The sequence below is a fragment of the Onychomys torridus genome, chromosome X (genome assembly GCF_903995425.1).
Source record: "Onychomys torridus chromosome X, mOncTor1.1, whole genome shotgun sequence".
In the NCBI taxonomy this organism is placed as follows: domain Eukaryota; kingdom Metazoa; phylum Chordata; class Mammalia; order Rodentia; family Cricetidae; genus Onychomys; species Onychomys torridus.
The window spans coordinates 131,147,219-131,162,916 of NC_050466.1; the positions used below are offsets into that span (position 1 = coordinate 131,147,219).

The following is a 15,698-nucleotide window of genomic DNA, read 5'->3' on the forward strand; positions in this document are numbered from 1 at the left end:
GTAAGGATTATTTGCTTCACAGAGAATCATTTCTCGCACTTTGATCTTTCCTATGTACCTTTCCAGCTCACAGCTAAGTCATTTGTCCTGTGATGTTTGAATATATAGAGAAAGCCATTAGTTTTATCATTTGTAAGTCCTAAGATGGAGAGAAATATAGTAATATAGTAAGATTCTCTCCTTTGGGGCTAGATAGGTGGTTCAGGAAATAAGAATACCTGCAGCTTTTCCAGGGGACTCATGTTCTGTTCCCTATTCCTATTTGGCATCTCACAATCATTTGTAACTACAGTTCCAGGGCATCTGATTTCCTTCTTCTGGCCTCCATTGGAGGGGGAAAGGGAAGGAAGAAGTGATGTGATTATTTCAAATCTCAAAAAAAAAAGTAATACCAACAGCAGAGAAAATAAGGAACTAGTATCAGTTTAGTAGTGTTTAGAATCCTTTAAAATGTAAGTTCTCCCATATGTGAAATACCAGTTAATATTCTATCCACATGCTTTGTTTTATTTGAATTTAGAACTTTCAACTGGGCTCTGTCAATGGGAGGAAAAGTTCCCGTTTCTGAGGGATTGGAACATTCAGATTTACCTGATGGCACAGGAGAATTCCTTGATGCCTGGCTTATGCTTGTAGAAAAGATGGTGAATCCCACCACAGTGCTTGAATCTCCACATTCGCTGCCTGCCAAATTACCAGGAGGGGTCCAAAGCTTTCCACAATTCAGTGCCCTCCGCTTCCTTGTAGTAACTCAAAAAGTGAGTATTCTGCATTATAAAACCAAAGGAGAAAAATTTCTCAGGCTAACCGAATACTTTCCACTATGTTTTGTCTATAATAAAATGTGATTGTTGAAAAACAAATGAATCTGATTCTCACATAAGGTCTTTTCCAAAAAGAATAGAGACTAACCATAGTTTTCATGCTGTAAACATGAACTATAAGCTTCTGATTGGTACTTGATACTTGGGGATGAATTAAATGCCTCCACTATACTTTGTTAAACCACCTCAGTGCGAGTCTAAATTGTTTTTATTTTTTATTTTTTGCTGGAACTTACTCATTGTAGAAGGAGTGTCTGACTCACTTCTGGGGATTTGAATTGAGGGGGAAAGTCTTCAAACACTTTTCAAATGACTTACAGGCAGCCTTTACTTGCATCAAGAACCTGTGGAACCGGAAACCTCTTAAGGTATATGGGGGACGAATGGCTGAGTCTATGCTGGCCATTCTGTGCCACATTCTCCGTGGAGAACCTGTGATTCGAGAGAGACTGAGCAAAGAGAAGGAAGGATCTCGAGGAGAAGAGGATGCAAGCCAAGAAGAAGGTGGCTCCCGCAGAGAACCTCAGGTCAACCAGCAACAGCTACAACAGGTAAGAGTGCTAACTAACCCTAGATTCCAGACCCTGTGATGTGCATCTCATAGAATCTACTGCTAGTAAATTTCTGGTGGTTTATTACCACGTCTAACTGTGCAGGCAAGACTTACCTTAAACTCGGAATCCTGCCTCGGCCTCCCACATGCTGAGATTAATGTTATTTGCTGCCTATCTTGCTTGCACATTTTTTAAGCTTCTATACCGCTAAGTGCTTGGTTCTACTAGCCTAAAGATCTTTTTCTCAAACCACTTATTTTTTCCTTCTGAGGAAAGGTGAAGGGTATGGTACCAGTACTGTGTATAGGTAATAATACATTTGTATTCTCAAGCATATTAATTACATCAGGAGCCTGCAAGAGTGTTTTTTGTAATTAAACTGCCCTCACTTACCTTCTGGTTAATTTCTAAGGCAAAAGGTTATTGTGGTTAAATTTACTCTCCAGTAAAGGCTTTTTGAAACTGTGACTCACCTGCAAATCTATATCATTTTAAAATGATTACATTTTGAAAATTAGAGACTAGAAGGGAGGAAAAGCTTCGAATAATATGTTAACATTGTTTTCCTGAAATTTTTTTGACTCTTTGTAATTTTATACATTATTTTTTTATAGCCACCCCTGTCAACCTTCTTGCCAAGTCTCCTCAACCTGTTTCCCTCCTGCCTTCATGCACCCTTCCTTCTTTAATTTTAAAATAAGACACTGAATCCTGTTAGTGCTACCTGTATGTATATGGGTTTATGGACACCCACTGGAACATGGAAAACTTAATGTCAGACCCTGAATTACTCTGTCTTCCCTAGCAACCACAAATTTTTAATGGCTCCTCAGCTAGAGGTGGGACTTTGTGAGCCTGTGAGCCCCTAACCATTCATAGTTGAATGTTCACTGGCTTCATCTTGTTCAGATAGTCTCAACTATTGTGAGTTCATGAGTTGCAAAGGTCATGTATGTCCAGAAAGCAGTGTTTCAAAAGTATTCTCTCCCTTCTTCCATCTCAAGTTCTTTCTGTCCTCTTCCATAATATTTCCTGGGCCTTGGAGGGTTGGTTTAAAATGGACTAAGCACTTGAAGTTACTTATTCTCAGCATTTGGAGCAGTTAGAAGTCTCTGCATTAACTATTGCCTGCAGCAAAAAGGAACTTCTGACAAATGCTGAGAGCAGCACTTATCTTTAGGTAAAAATTTTAGAAGACGGCTTGACAACATGACCGCCCCAGCCATGGGCTTTTGCCAAGGTATACAGTACAAGGTATAAATTAGCTCCCATAGAGCAGGCTTCAAATGGATTGAGAAAGCAGTTAGTTACCTCCATAGTAATCATGCCACCATTGCACGAGGTTTTGTTGTAGCGTACCTCATTCACAGCAGGGTAAGTCTGTTAATTATTTTTTTCTCCCAAAGTGACACGCATAGCACTTTCTGGCACTATGAAAACTAGCCAGGAAGGAGGCATATTCCAGCTCCATTATAATTTGATTATCTATCTGTCCCGAAACCAAAGTGTGTTGTGTCTTTAGCAATAGGTTTTTAACTACCTAGTTTATTATTGGCAACCAAGAACTAAGGTAATATCCTATAGTGTTTGAAGGGACTCGGGAAAGTACTTGAATAATAACTTAGGAAGGTATACCATGCCTGGCACTGAGATTTCATTTAATAATATATGTCTTCTGGAAACAGTATTTTCCATCCATGCTGGGTCCGTGGCATTTGTCTTCCTCAAATTTTTATGTAAATTGTTATTTTTTATGAAGATTCTCTTATTTTATTCAAATCTGTCTTATGTATATGTGTTGCTACTTTTTATTATAAAAATTCTTGTTTGTATCACTGTATATAATTCTTTATTGTACTATCATTTAGGAATTGCTCTCATTCAGGAATTGTTGAGTTAAATTTCTTTTAGTTGGATACTATAAAGCTGTGGTAGTTTCCATATATAAACTCTTATGTATGTCAGTCACTTTCTGAATTGAATTCCTTGGTAAGTTTTACAAGTACTTTTTCTGTTGTTGCAAGTTTCTGTTCTAGAAAATAGATACTAATTTATACCTCTGTGTATCAATCTCAAATCTTTAACTATAGTAACCATTTGCCCTGACCTCCATTTTAAGAGAGAATGAAGTTGCATCATTATATAACTTTAATGTTTAAATATTAGAGACTGACTAAAGATAAAGGCACATTCATGATATGATACTGCCCTGGGTTATAAATACTTAGTTCATGTAAAGTTAGAAAAACTTAAGTTGTTCATTAAGTTTTGAAATGTATTTTTACTTACCTATTAATGTGGTTCTAAGCTTTTACATGTTTTTAATAGCTCATGGACATGGGTTTTACAAGAGAACATGCCATGGAGGCCCTGTTGAACACCAGCACAATGGAACAAGCAACAGAATACCTTTTAACCCATCCTCCTCCGATCATAGGAGGAGTTGTTCGGGTGAGTTAACACAGAAAATCTTACATTTTTTTATGCCTTGGTTTGGCTGCTGATAACCTTTTTTCTCTATGTCCTGTGCCAATGTTTTATGTGCTAACACTTAAAAGCTTCAGAACATACTGCCATGCTTCATTTGTTGTGCTTTGCAGAACAACTCTTCTTCTTAGTTTTCATTGTAATTTTCCCCATAGTCCCTGTAGTGGTAACCACGTAAGCCTTAGTTGGGTTTAATTGGAGAAAACAATATTCTGGGCTCATTCCCTTTACTTATCAGTTGGGGTTGCCTATTTAGGTTTCTTTGTTTGGGGATGTGTATATTTTTTGGATTCTCTGTTGTCCTTCTGTAGGATCTTAGCATGTCTGAAGAAGATCAGATGATGAGAGCGATTGCCATGTCTCTAGGACAGGATATTCCAATGGATCAAAGGGCAGAATCACCTGAGGTACCTGACATCCAAAAGCATCTTGTCCCATCAATCTGTATTTTTGTGAATACTATAATTCTTGTTCTGTGATCACTGCATAGTGTTGGGGGAAAGTTGAGGGAGTACTTTTTCATTTCAACCTTTTGGTCTATCCTTGCATTAACCTATGTGGCCACTGTTATATTCATTACCATGGCCACTTGAAAGTTTCAACTATTTGAATAGGTATATAGTACTCAAACACTGAGTCAGATACTCATTTTTCATCTTTCACCTATGCCATATATAGCCACACTAACTTTCCTGCCTCCAGGAAGTTGCTTGCAGGAAGGAGGAAGAGGAACGTAAAGCCCGAGAAAAACAAGAAGAGGAAGAAGCTAAATGTCTGGAGAAGTTTCAAGATGCTGACCCATTGGAACAAGATGAGCTCCACACTTTCACAGATACAATGTTACCAGGCTGCTTCCATCTTCTTGATGAGCTGCCTGATACGGTATACCGTGTTTGTGATCTGATCATGACAGCTATCAAGCGTAATGGAGCAGACTACCGCGATATGATTTTGAAGCAAGTTGTCAATCAGGTAAGTTCCCAAGGTATCAAAAGATGAGAGTATTTAAAGTTGTTTTCCTGTCTTTCAAAACTACATTTTTGAAAAGCCTTACATTATACCTGATAATGTTTATATTATGTTTTTGAATTATTTTGGTTGCAGTCTAGCTCTATTTGGTTGTCTGCATTAATTATTTTATCCATTTCACAAAAGTGTTCCATCAGATTCATCTAAATGTTTCTTATTGTCCTTAAGCTAAATTACATCTTGTACATTAACAAAATATAAGTTTTTCCCTCCTGTGTAACAACTTCCTGGTGGGTATTGATAATCAAGTTTTGTTACTTTTTTGTTGTTTGTTTCTTCTCCCATTATAAACTCAATGTGTTTTAATTGTTGAAATAGGATAAGAAACAAATTATCTCAAATCTCCACATCAAGAAATAGCTGTATTGCATGTTTGTATTTATTTATAATTTTGTATCATCATATGTATTTAAATCATTAAGATTTTTTGTTTTATAAAATCTTGAAGCAGTTGGGAAATTAAAAGAGGAAATCTGTTTGGGATAATAGAAACCTAAGGTTTTTGTCTTGTTTTTTATATGATCCAGTGAGTCACTTACAGGAACGTGTGAGTGGTTTCTTATTGGAGCAGAAGTGACTCTGACAGTTACATGACTAAAGCCCACCCTGGTGTGTATAACAAACAGCTCACAAAAACTGGGAACCTGGAACACACTGCACACTGTATTACAACAGACTGGAGAATGTCCTTCCCGAGTGACTCAGTTAGACTGAACCTCTTCCTGTCAGTCTCATTAGTCTCTGATTCTTCTGGGCAGCTGGTCAAAGCATAAGTTTTTAATGCATAGAAACATAAACCTTAAGGAAAACTAGATAACAGTCTTTTACTAAAATGTATGCTTACCTAAGGAGAGAAGTGCAGTGATGCTCATTTTAACAACTTATACATTTTGCAAATTATAACCTGGCTATTTTTGTTGGGTTTTTTTTTTTTGTGTGTGTGTGGGGGTTTTTGTTTGTTTGTTGTTGTTGTTTTTTTCTGTGTAGCTTTGTGCCTTTCCTGGAACTCACTTTGGAGTTTAGGCTGGCCTCGAACTCACAGAGATCCACCTGCCTCTGCCTCCCCAGTGCTGGGATTAAAGGCTTGCGCCACCAACGCCCACACCAATTTTTTTTAAATGTTCATTTTCCTTTGATTAGTGTTCAGGGATTCTGTAATGCCATTTTATGATAACTGATTTAGCAAGGTGGTTCAGTGTAAAAGACACTAACCTCCAAGCCTGATGACCTAAGTACAGTGCTAAAAACTCTCATGGTTGAAGGAGAGAACCATTCTTTCAAGTTTTCTTTGGGCATGTACACACAAATAAATGCAAATTTGAAAGGTATTATTATTATAAGTAGGTCATTATTTTTATTCTTCAGTGAAAAAGTTTTGGGTGGTGGGAATATATTTAAAGTTTTTGAATATTTGCACAGACCCTGCATTACCCTGTAGTTACATGACTTGTCCTTTTTTTTTTTTTTTTAATTTAGGTGTGGGAAGCTGCTGATGTATTGATCAAAGCTGCTCTTCCTCTAACAACAAGTGACACAAAAACCGTGTCAGAGTGGATCAGTCAGATGGCCACACTGCCACAGGCCTCCAATTTGGCTACTAGAATCTTGCTTTTAACACTACTTTTTGAGGTAACATATATATCTTTTGGCCCTCATAATTCATTTATTGAAAAATTAGCCATCACTTTACAATACATTGAATTGGGAAGTACAAAGCATGATCCCTGTATTTCATGTAAGTCCACAATTTCCCTATAGGCTAAAATGTGTATAATGAAGTGCCTAATTGAAGGTTCTGAGTTCAGAAAGTTTATGTGCATCATTTCTGGATAATGCAAAAAGAGCTTAGAACAAGGATTATGTGAAAAGATGATAGATGTAGTCATTGTCTATATTTGGCTTATACACACATAAGGATATCAGATGTTACTTTAGAAGGGAATTTAAATGACAATCAGAGTAATTGTGGAATACTGCGGAATTCTAACTAGCCACTGCAAATATAGCAAACTATGAAAATTGGGTGTTGTTAGATTTAAGGTATTTGGAATCTGACTCTTTTTCCTTACCAGATCAATTAGCAGGTCATTCAGGCAAAGGAGTAGTTTGGACAAGATATGTTATTGTTCTTTACAATATAAAAACCAGAAGGCAGTTGACCTTGGAGAAGTGGTTCTTTATTTGTATAATATTAAAACCTCAATTTACCAGAATAAACCCCTTTACCGTAACTTTGATGAATCCAATATTTATGTCAGACTATCTGGAAACTTTCCTATAAAATAAGAGTTAAAGTTTTCTTAATGCTTTGAGAATAGATACTTATAAGAAAGGTTTTGAAGAACCAGATGTTTATATCCCTCAGTAACATTATAATATAAAGAAAAGTCTGTCACAGCCCCCCCTTAAAAAGAATTATACATTTTTTTCCTTCTAGTCCTTTTCATTTAAACAACTAAGATGATATTATGATTATTTTCTCCTATCACATACACATTATTCTGTTAGTTTGTTTTTTTGTTTTGTCTAAATTGCCACCTATTTAACAATCACTTACATTGCCTTTCTGTTAAAAGCAACACTTAAGTGGAACCCCCATTACTGTCTTAGTTTCCTTGAAATATGAAGCTTCTCTGTAAATAAAAAACCTAACAATCTAAATGTCATTAAGACTACATAGTCTGGGTTGGGGATTTAGTTCAGTGGTAGAGCGCTTACCTAGCAATCACAGGGCCCTGGGTTCAATCCTCAGCCTTTTTTTTTTTAAAGAGACTACATAGACACTAAATGGTGGTCGTGGCACATGACTTTAATCTCAGCTCTTAGGAGGCAAAGGCAAGCAGATTTTGCAGTTCGAGGTTAGCCTGGTTTACAGAGCGAATTACAGGAAAGCTGGGGGCCTACAGAAGAAACCCTGTCTCAGAAAACAAAATAAAACAACTGCTGGGGCGGGGGATTTTGCTCAGTGGTAGAGCACTTGCCTAGCAAGCACAAGGCCCTGGGTTCGATCCTCAGCACAGGGAAAAAAAAAATCTGTACCACCTAAGTGATTTCCCCTAATTTTATAAGAACCCACTTCCATATTAAATACATTAATATGCCTGATGCTATGTTTTAGGTACCTTATACTTTTTATTAAATCATCAACAATGACCCTAAAGGTAAACATAACTTCCTCTTATCTCAAGAAGAAACCAAACTGTAGAGAACTGAAGTAACTCATCTGAAATCAAATATTTCATAAGTGATGAAAAATAGAATTTGTGTTTTATACTAGTTGTGTAAATGTTAACCTCTGTATGATTGTGTCTTTTAAAATCAGGAGTTGAAGCTTCCTTGTGCCTGGGTGGTTGAATCAAGTGGCATCCTTAATGTCCTAATCAAGCTCTTAGAAGTGGTTCAGCCCTGCCTACAGGCTGCGAAAGAGCAAAAGGAGGTTCAGACCCCAAAGTGAGTGGGCCTTTATCTATTCTGGTTTTACTTCTGTTCTCCTGGGATTTCGCCCTAGAGTTTAGCTTCTGAATCACTTTTCTGAAGTAAATCTTGAGGGTTTTATGGTTAGACAATTGTAAGATACCTGATATTTTCTCAATTTAAGCATGTTTCTGTCTTGACCTAAATAATTTTTTTTAAGGTGGATCACTCCAGTGTTGCTCCTTATTGATTTTTATGAAAAGATAGCCATCTCATCAAAGAGAAGAGCCCAAATGACTAAGGTGTGTGAAGTACAATGTCTGTGTTGTCACATGATGCTTTGATTTCTTGAGGCAAGAAATGATAGGAGTGGAGAAGTGAAAATATCTCTCCAAAATACGATTCTTGAGGTCTCTTTTTTAAAATGGAAAGTTCAAATTATTTATTTTGATAAGGCCTCAAGATCTTACTAAAGGAATCAATATTATAGAAGTATGCTCTTTGACTACTTAAAAATCTTGATTTTTTTTTTTCTCCAAGACAGGGTTTCTCTGTGTAGTTTTGGTTCCTATCCTGGATCTTCCTCTGTAAACCAGGCTGGCCTCGAACTCACAGAGATCCTCCTGGCTCTTCTTCCCAAGTGCTGGGATTAAAGGCGTGTGCCACCACTGCCCGGCAAAAAACTTGATTTTTTTACAGTCCCTCTAGAAATACTTTCCTAAAGGAAGGGAGTACTATAGCACTCCACAATATCTCAGTAACTTAACAATAGAATTTGTTCAGAAAACTGTTGGAAACAACTGGATGGTGGCTGGACAGGGAAATTGTTAGGTTTTTGGCTCTGAAAAATAACCAAGCAATGAAAAACACATGTATATAAAAGCCTTTTAGAACTTTATTAACTGTCCAATAGTACACCTTTTTCCTACATTAGTGTTAAGCAATGTATCCTGGTGGCTTCTGATTGTCTTGACAGAAAATAAAGCTTACAGAAAATATAAAGAAACTATGCATTTGCATTTTATTTAGTACCTACAGTCTAACAGCAACAACTGGCGCTGGTTTGATGACCGCTCTGGACGGTGGTGTAGTTACAGTGCTAGCAACAACAGCACTATTGATTCTGCTTGGAAATCTGGAGAAACAAGTGTAAGATTCACTGCAGGCCGACGAAGATACACTGTCCAGTTCACTACAATGGTACAGGTATGTGCTCAACTCATAGTGTAAACTTTATTGAGGTGGGGGTATTGTATGTACTTAATGCATTTTGCTTTGTCTTTTTGTTGGTTTGTGTTCTGAATCAGGAGTCTTTTTATGTTAATGAGTAGGATATCTACTTCTAAATCCAGTTTTAAATTTTTAGGGGAAGTGAGTCTTTTTAATATACATAGGCTAAGCCATAGATCTGTGTTAATTTGTAACTGTTCTTCCTTGAAGTGAGTTTTTTATGTTCAGGCATAGATTAGAGAGTTTTTGTTAAGGAAGGATGTCTGCTCTCTCGGAAATTTCAGAATTCTTTATAGCTCCATATGTATACTGTTGCAGATACCTTCAGCTTGAATGTTTGTATATTGTATAGATGGGTAATTGCCAGAGTTCCTTTCTATTTTAGCACCTTGACTGAAAGGACTCCCCACCCTCCTTTTTATGTAGAGATTTTTGTTTTGTCTGTTTGAATTCCTAGGTTAATGAAGAAACAGGGAACCGACGCCCTGTGATGCTAACTCTCCTCAGGGTACCACGACTGAATAAAAACTCAAAAAGCAGCAATGGACAGGAACTAGAGAAGACACTGGAAGAAAGTAAAGAAATGGATATCAAACGTAAAGAAAATAAAGGCAATGGTATGGCCTTAGTATTTCAGGTCTTTTTTGTTTTCCTTCAAATGGTGGTTTTTTGATAGATATAGCCCAAGTGTGTCTCAAATTCATTATCCTCCTTCAGTCAGTCAAATAGTTGGGATTATATATAGTTTTGCACTTCTATACACTGCGTTCATTTTGAATCATTTTTTCAAAGATTTATTTTTATTTTTAACCATGTGTGAGAGAATGGGTACCTTTGGAGGTCAGAAGATGGCATTAGACCCCCTTTAAGCTATACCTAGACAGTTATAAGCTGCCTGAAATTGACACTGGGAACCAAACACAGGTCTTCTGCCAGAGTAGCACATGATCCTAAATTAACCACCGAGCTATATCTCCAACCTCCTTATTTTGAATATTTTGGGAAGTTTTGCGTAAAGATAGTATGCCTTTATATGGCCCTGGGTTTCCTTTTCAAGGAACAGTAAGAGATTTGGTCTTCTCTGCTTACTTTAATACCTGGTCCTAGAATTTGGTGTGATTTTCAGACCAAGTGATAGCTGGTTGCTTTAGAAGGAGAGGTGTGGGATGAAATGTCTAACTGTATACAACCTCTCCCCATCCCCCATTTTTAGATATCCCCTTGGCCCTAGAGAATACAAACACTGAAAAAGAGGCAAGCCTGGAAGAAACAAAAATTGGGGAGATCCTAATCCAAGGCCTGACGGAAGATATGGTAACTGTTCTAATCCGAGCCTGTGTGAGCATGCTGGGAGTTCCTGTGGACCCAGACACATTGCATGCCACCCTTCGCCTCTGCCTGAGGCTCACCAGGGACCATAAATACGCCATGATGTTTGCCGAGCTGAAGAGTACACGAATGATCTTGAATTTGACCCAGAGCTCAGGCTTCAATGGCTTTACCCCCCTAGTCACCCTTCTCTTAAGACACATCATTGAGGATCCTTGCACTCTTCGTCATACTATGGAGAAGGTCAGTATTTCTGCTGTCAGATGTTGATCTTTACTTCCTGTCTTTGTTCTAGATTTTTTTTTTTAATGTTCCTGATTTTACAGTAAGGCACTATGTATGGTGGGCATTTAATAATTACTCACTGCAAAAATCAGAAAATAGGTTCATACATTTTAGAGCTAAATGAGTCAATCAGGAAGAGATGAAAAAATAAAAGAAATATTTACATTAAGATAAAAGCAAATTGGGCGGTGGTGGTGTACCCCTTTAATCCAAGCACTTGGGAGGCAGAACCAGGCAGATCTCTGTGAGTTTGAGGCTAGCCTGGTCTACAGAGTCTGGTCTACAAGCACCAAAAGTAAATGGAGAAACCCTGTCTCATAAACCAAGGAAAGCTTTTTCCCTCCATACTTTTTCAGAATCCTTAGTCTCTCTACTCCTTGCCATAGTCCCTGTCTTGAAACATTGTTTTGTTTCACACCATTGCCATAACTGTTTTTGTTTCTGGTTTTGTTCCTGTTATTGAAATTAGGGGGATTCCTGGAAATCACAATGTGCATTTTTCACTCTTACCAGAAAAGTGGCAACAGTTTGTACTTATATGTGTTTAAATTTCTTTTTTTTTTCTTTTCATTTGGTTTGATTTTACCTTATGTGTACAAGATCAGGAGACTTAAAACTGTTTAAGGTAGCATATTTGAGCTCAGTGCAGAAGAACCAATGACATACAGACAGAATTTGGACTAAAAACAAACTCTTGAATGTTTAAAATGCTAAGATTGTATAAAGACCAATGTATAAAACCTTTTCATTTAGAAACTTTTTAAAACCTTTATGGTTGTGCACGTCTTTAATCCCAACTGGATCTCTGTTAAGTTCAAGGCCATCTTAGTCTACTGAGCGAGTTCCAAGAGCTGGTTTTACCATTAGTTCTAACCTGTCCAACTTGGGTGCTAGAAACCAAATTCAGTGTTTCTACAAGAACAGTACACTCTTAACGGTTAGCTAGATAAATCATACCTCTTTAGATAGCATGGCTAATTTGGTAAAATGCATTAAACACCAGAAGCTGATATTTTTGTGAACATTTGCATCATAAAGAAAACTATCCATAAAATTTGTTAGCTAATATAACTATCTTCTCAAACTTATGATTAAAGAAAATATCTTATTTTGTTCCCAAGTGGATGTCTATTACATTTTTTGAACCATTATAGCTTAATATTACAATATTTGCGGAGACTGGAGCTGTTAGGCATCTGGGATCAGGTAACACTTTCCATTTAATAGTCATGTAAGAATCAATAGTTGATCTTTTATAATTTGTAAGACACGTTATTTAAATTATAAAGGAACGTAAAGACCAAGTGTATCTTTCAAATATCTGGAGCTGTCATCTAATGTTTCAAGACAAAGCTTTTAGTTGGCATTTTAATCTTTAATAACACTTTGTTTACAATTATATTTTTAGAAACTTAAATGGGCAATGCTTTTTACTAGGTTGTTCGCTCAGCAGCTACAAGTGGAGCAGGAAGTACTACCTCTGGTGTTGTATCTGGTAGCCTTGGCTCCCGGGAGATCAACTACATCCTTCGAGTCCTTGGGCCAGCTGCCTGCCGCAATCCAGACATATTCACAGAAGTAGCCAATTGCTGTATCCGCATTGCCCTTCCAGCCCCTCGAGGCTCAGGAACTGGTCAGTTTCGTTTGCTGCTATTCTTACAGATCATGAAGTCTGCTCTTTCTTTCTTTCTTTCTTTCTTTCTTTCTTTCTTTCTTTCTTTCTTTCTCCCTGCTTCCTTCCTTCCTTCCTTCCTTCCTTCCTTCCTTCCTTTCCTTTCCTTTCCTTTCCTTTCCTTTCCTTTCCTTTCCTTTCCTTTCATGAGATCTATAATTTGAAAATCCTCTTTACACAGATATTGAGACATTGGTTGATAATTTGGGTCAGTAAATTCTATAGGTAATTCTCAGTAACTTCTGTAGGACTTGCCACAGTTACCAGTGACTCATTCACTGTAGTTTTTACTACAAAGAGTTTGTCTTGATGTGGCAATAGAACTTACCTATAGTCGATGGTTTTGTGTAGAGTGCGCTGATTGAAGAAGAATTACGTATGTGACTCATGGGATGCACTGACAAGCTTACAATGCCACCTTTATTCTTGCTAAAAAGATAATGTTTGTGTTTTATTATGAGGAAATAATTAGATTAGTATCATTTGTGGAATGCTTTACAGGACAGCTGGCCTAAATTCATGATTAAAAATATGAAAGGAAAACTACAAATGTCTCTTCTACATAAGAAACTAGAGAGATAATAACCACTACCACTTGGGCTGACTTCTGGATCCATTTCTTAGAGATTAGGGGAAATATAATAGGTGAACTTTCTCAAAAGTTCATGTAGACATTTAAATGTTTGTGAGATTGCTTATTGAAGTACAGAAGAACTAAATTACAAAACAAAATTTCTCTATAGTTTATAAAAGGCTTTTTAAAATATAAGATTCAAACCTATTTTTACAATGTTCTTATTTCTCAAGCTCTTTCATATTATATAATCCTTGTTCTAGATACTTCTTTGTTAGTAATGGGGTTTAGGTGCCAGTGCACTGTTGTCTAATTTTTCTATTTGTTTTTGGCCTAGCTTCAGATGATGAATTTGAGAACCTTAGAATTAAAGGTCCTAATGCTGTACAGCTGGTAAAGACAACACCTTTGAAGCCTTCATCTCTGCCTGTCATTCCTGATACTATTAAGGAAGTTATCTATGATATGCTGAATGCTTTAGCTGCATACCATGCTCCAGAGGAAGGTATGTGTCTAGCCAACTTTTGGAACCAGGGTTCTGAAGGATATGTTATCTTGCCTGGGTCATTTCAACTAGCACATGCCTTAGTAAGTACTATGTCCACAGTCTTAGAATCAAAAAGTGAATATTACAGGAATGAGATGGCTCAGAAGTTAAGAGCACTTTCAACATCTACATCAGCCAACTCATAACCACTTGTGACTCAGGCTTTACTCTTTCCTGGGCTCTGCAGTCACTTGAACATATATACAGACATACATAAAATAACCCTTTTTTTGTTATTGTTTCTTGTTTTTGTTTTTTGAGACAGGGTTTCTCTGGATAGTCCTGGCTATCCTGGAATTCACACTGTGGGCCAGGCTGGGCCTGAACTCAGATCTACCTGCTTCAGCCTCTTTAAAAAATTATTATGGCACTGGGGAGGCAGTGGCACATGTTTTTAATCCCAGTACCAGGAAGGCAGAGGCAGTTTAAGGTAGCCTGGTCTACAGAATGAGTTTCAGGACAGCCAGGGATACACAGAGAAACCCTGTGTTTAAAAAAAACAAACACACAAACAATGGGGGTTGGAGAGATGGCTCAGAGGTTTAGAGCACTGACTGCTCTTCCAGAGGTCCTGAGTTCATTTTCCAGCACCCACCCACATGGTGGCTCACAGCCATCTGTGATGAGATCTGGCACCCTCTTCTGTATACATAATAAATAAATATATCTTTAAAGGAAAAAAAAAAAGCCGGGTGGTGGTATCGCATGCCTTTAATCCCAGCACTCAGGATGCAGAGACAGGTGAATCTCTGAGTTCGAGGCCAGCCTAGTCTATAGAGCGAGATCTAGTACAGCCTCCAAAGCTACACAGAGAAATCCTGTCTCAAAAACAAAACAAAAACAAAACATCAGCAAAATGGTAATACGCATCTCTGTAGAAACTAATTACCATAAAATATGACTATTTCAAGAGTAATGTGAGCTAAGGTACATAAATCTGTTCTTATATGAATCTTGAATAATACTGATGAAGATACTACCAAATGTCTGTTGTTTGTGTTGTGAATATATATCATACAGAGGTGCACAAAGATTAAAAAGGAAATAACATTGTGTGAACAAATACCAAGAATTGTAGTAGTTTCATACTCAGAAACAAAATGTCTTTGTAGCTATATCATATCAAAGAGCTAAGGATATTATTGTGACATAGCTTCCTCACTTTTCAGACCACCATTTCAATCCACCTTTGCATGTGAGTGATTAGAAAAGCATGTTTGAATTCTTGGAACCCAAAATTGTATTCCAGTCATGCTTTTTGGTTTTATAAATAAATAGTCATAATTAGTGAAATAAGCAGTGATAGAAATAGCTGCAGAGAAATATGAGACTTTTGGTGCTTTTCATCCATACACTATTCTCATCCTTTCAGAGTTAATTTGTTTTTCCTAGTATCATTACCTCATCTCCCAGTCTACTGTCCACAGTGGCTTAGCTCTAGCTATATATTATAGGTGGGCTTGTTTCCTGGCCTCCCATTGTATAATCCTTTCACACTAAATGTTTTTGTTTTGGGCTTAATATACACAATTTAAGAATATGAGAAGACTAATAAATTGCTTTGGTCATGAAACTAGATAATGTTAGAATAACAACCATGCTCTATAAGTTGGATAGTCATACATCACTTAACGACAGGCATATGTTCTGAGAAATTCAGTAACTGATGTTGGATAGGCAGTAAAGTGCATTTGCACAAAGATTTGTGGTCTAACATGATGCACACCTAGGTTATTTTGTATATGCTGTTGTA

At 37.1% G+C, this 15,698-nt stretch overlaps 1 protein-coding gene across 13 annotated transcripts in view; it reads left to right on the forward strand.

Annotated features, from left to right (window-relative positions):
• Huwe1 (HECT, UBA and WWE domain containing E3 ubiquitin protein ligase 1) overlaps nt 1-15,698 on the forward strand; it is a 148,314-nt gene that overhangs the window by 93,356 nt on the left and 39,260 nt on the right. For 12 of the 13 annotated variants that reach the window (XM_036174363.1, XM_036174364.1, XM_036174371.1 and 9 more), the window contains 13 exons: nt 521-758; nt 1,145-1,375; nt 3,707-3,829; nt 4,177-4,272; nt 4,568-4,837; nt 6,371-6,523; nt 8,217-8,344; nt 8,529-8,610; nt 9,338-9,514; nt 9,996-10,155; nt 10,752-11,110; nt 12,590-12,785; nt 13,736-13,903. In XM_036174363.1, the coding sequence (XP_036030256.1) occupies nt 521-758; nt 1,145-1,375; nt 3,707-3,829; nt 4,177-4,272; nt 4,568-4,837; nt 6,371-6,523; nt 8,217-8,344; nt 8,529-8,610; nt 9,338-9,514; nt 9,996-10,155; nt 10,752-11,110; nt 12,590-12,785; nt 13,736-13,903 (2,381 nt within the window). The remainder of the gene's footprint in view (nt 1-520; nt 759-1,144; nt 1,376-3,706; nt 3,830-4,176; nt 4,273-4,567; nt 4,838-6,370; nt 6,524-8,216; nt 8,345-8,528; nt 8,611-9,337; nt 9,515-9,995; nt 10,156-10,751; nt 11,111-12,589; nt 12,786-13,735; nt 13,904-15,698) is intronic. The other variant, XM_036174368.1, reaches the window with a different exon arrangement.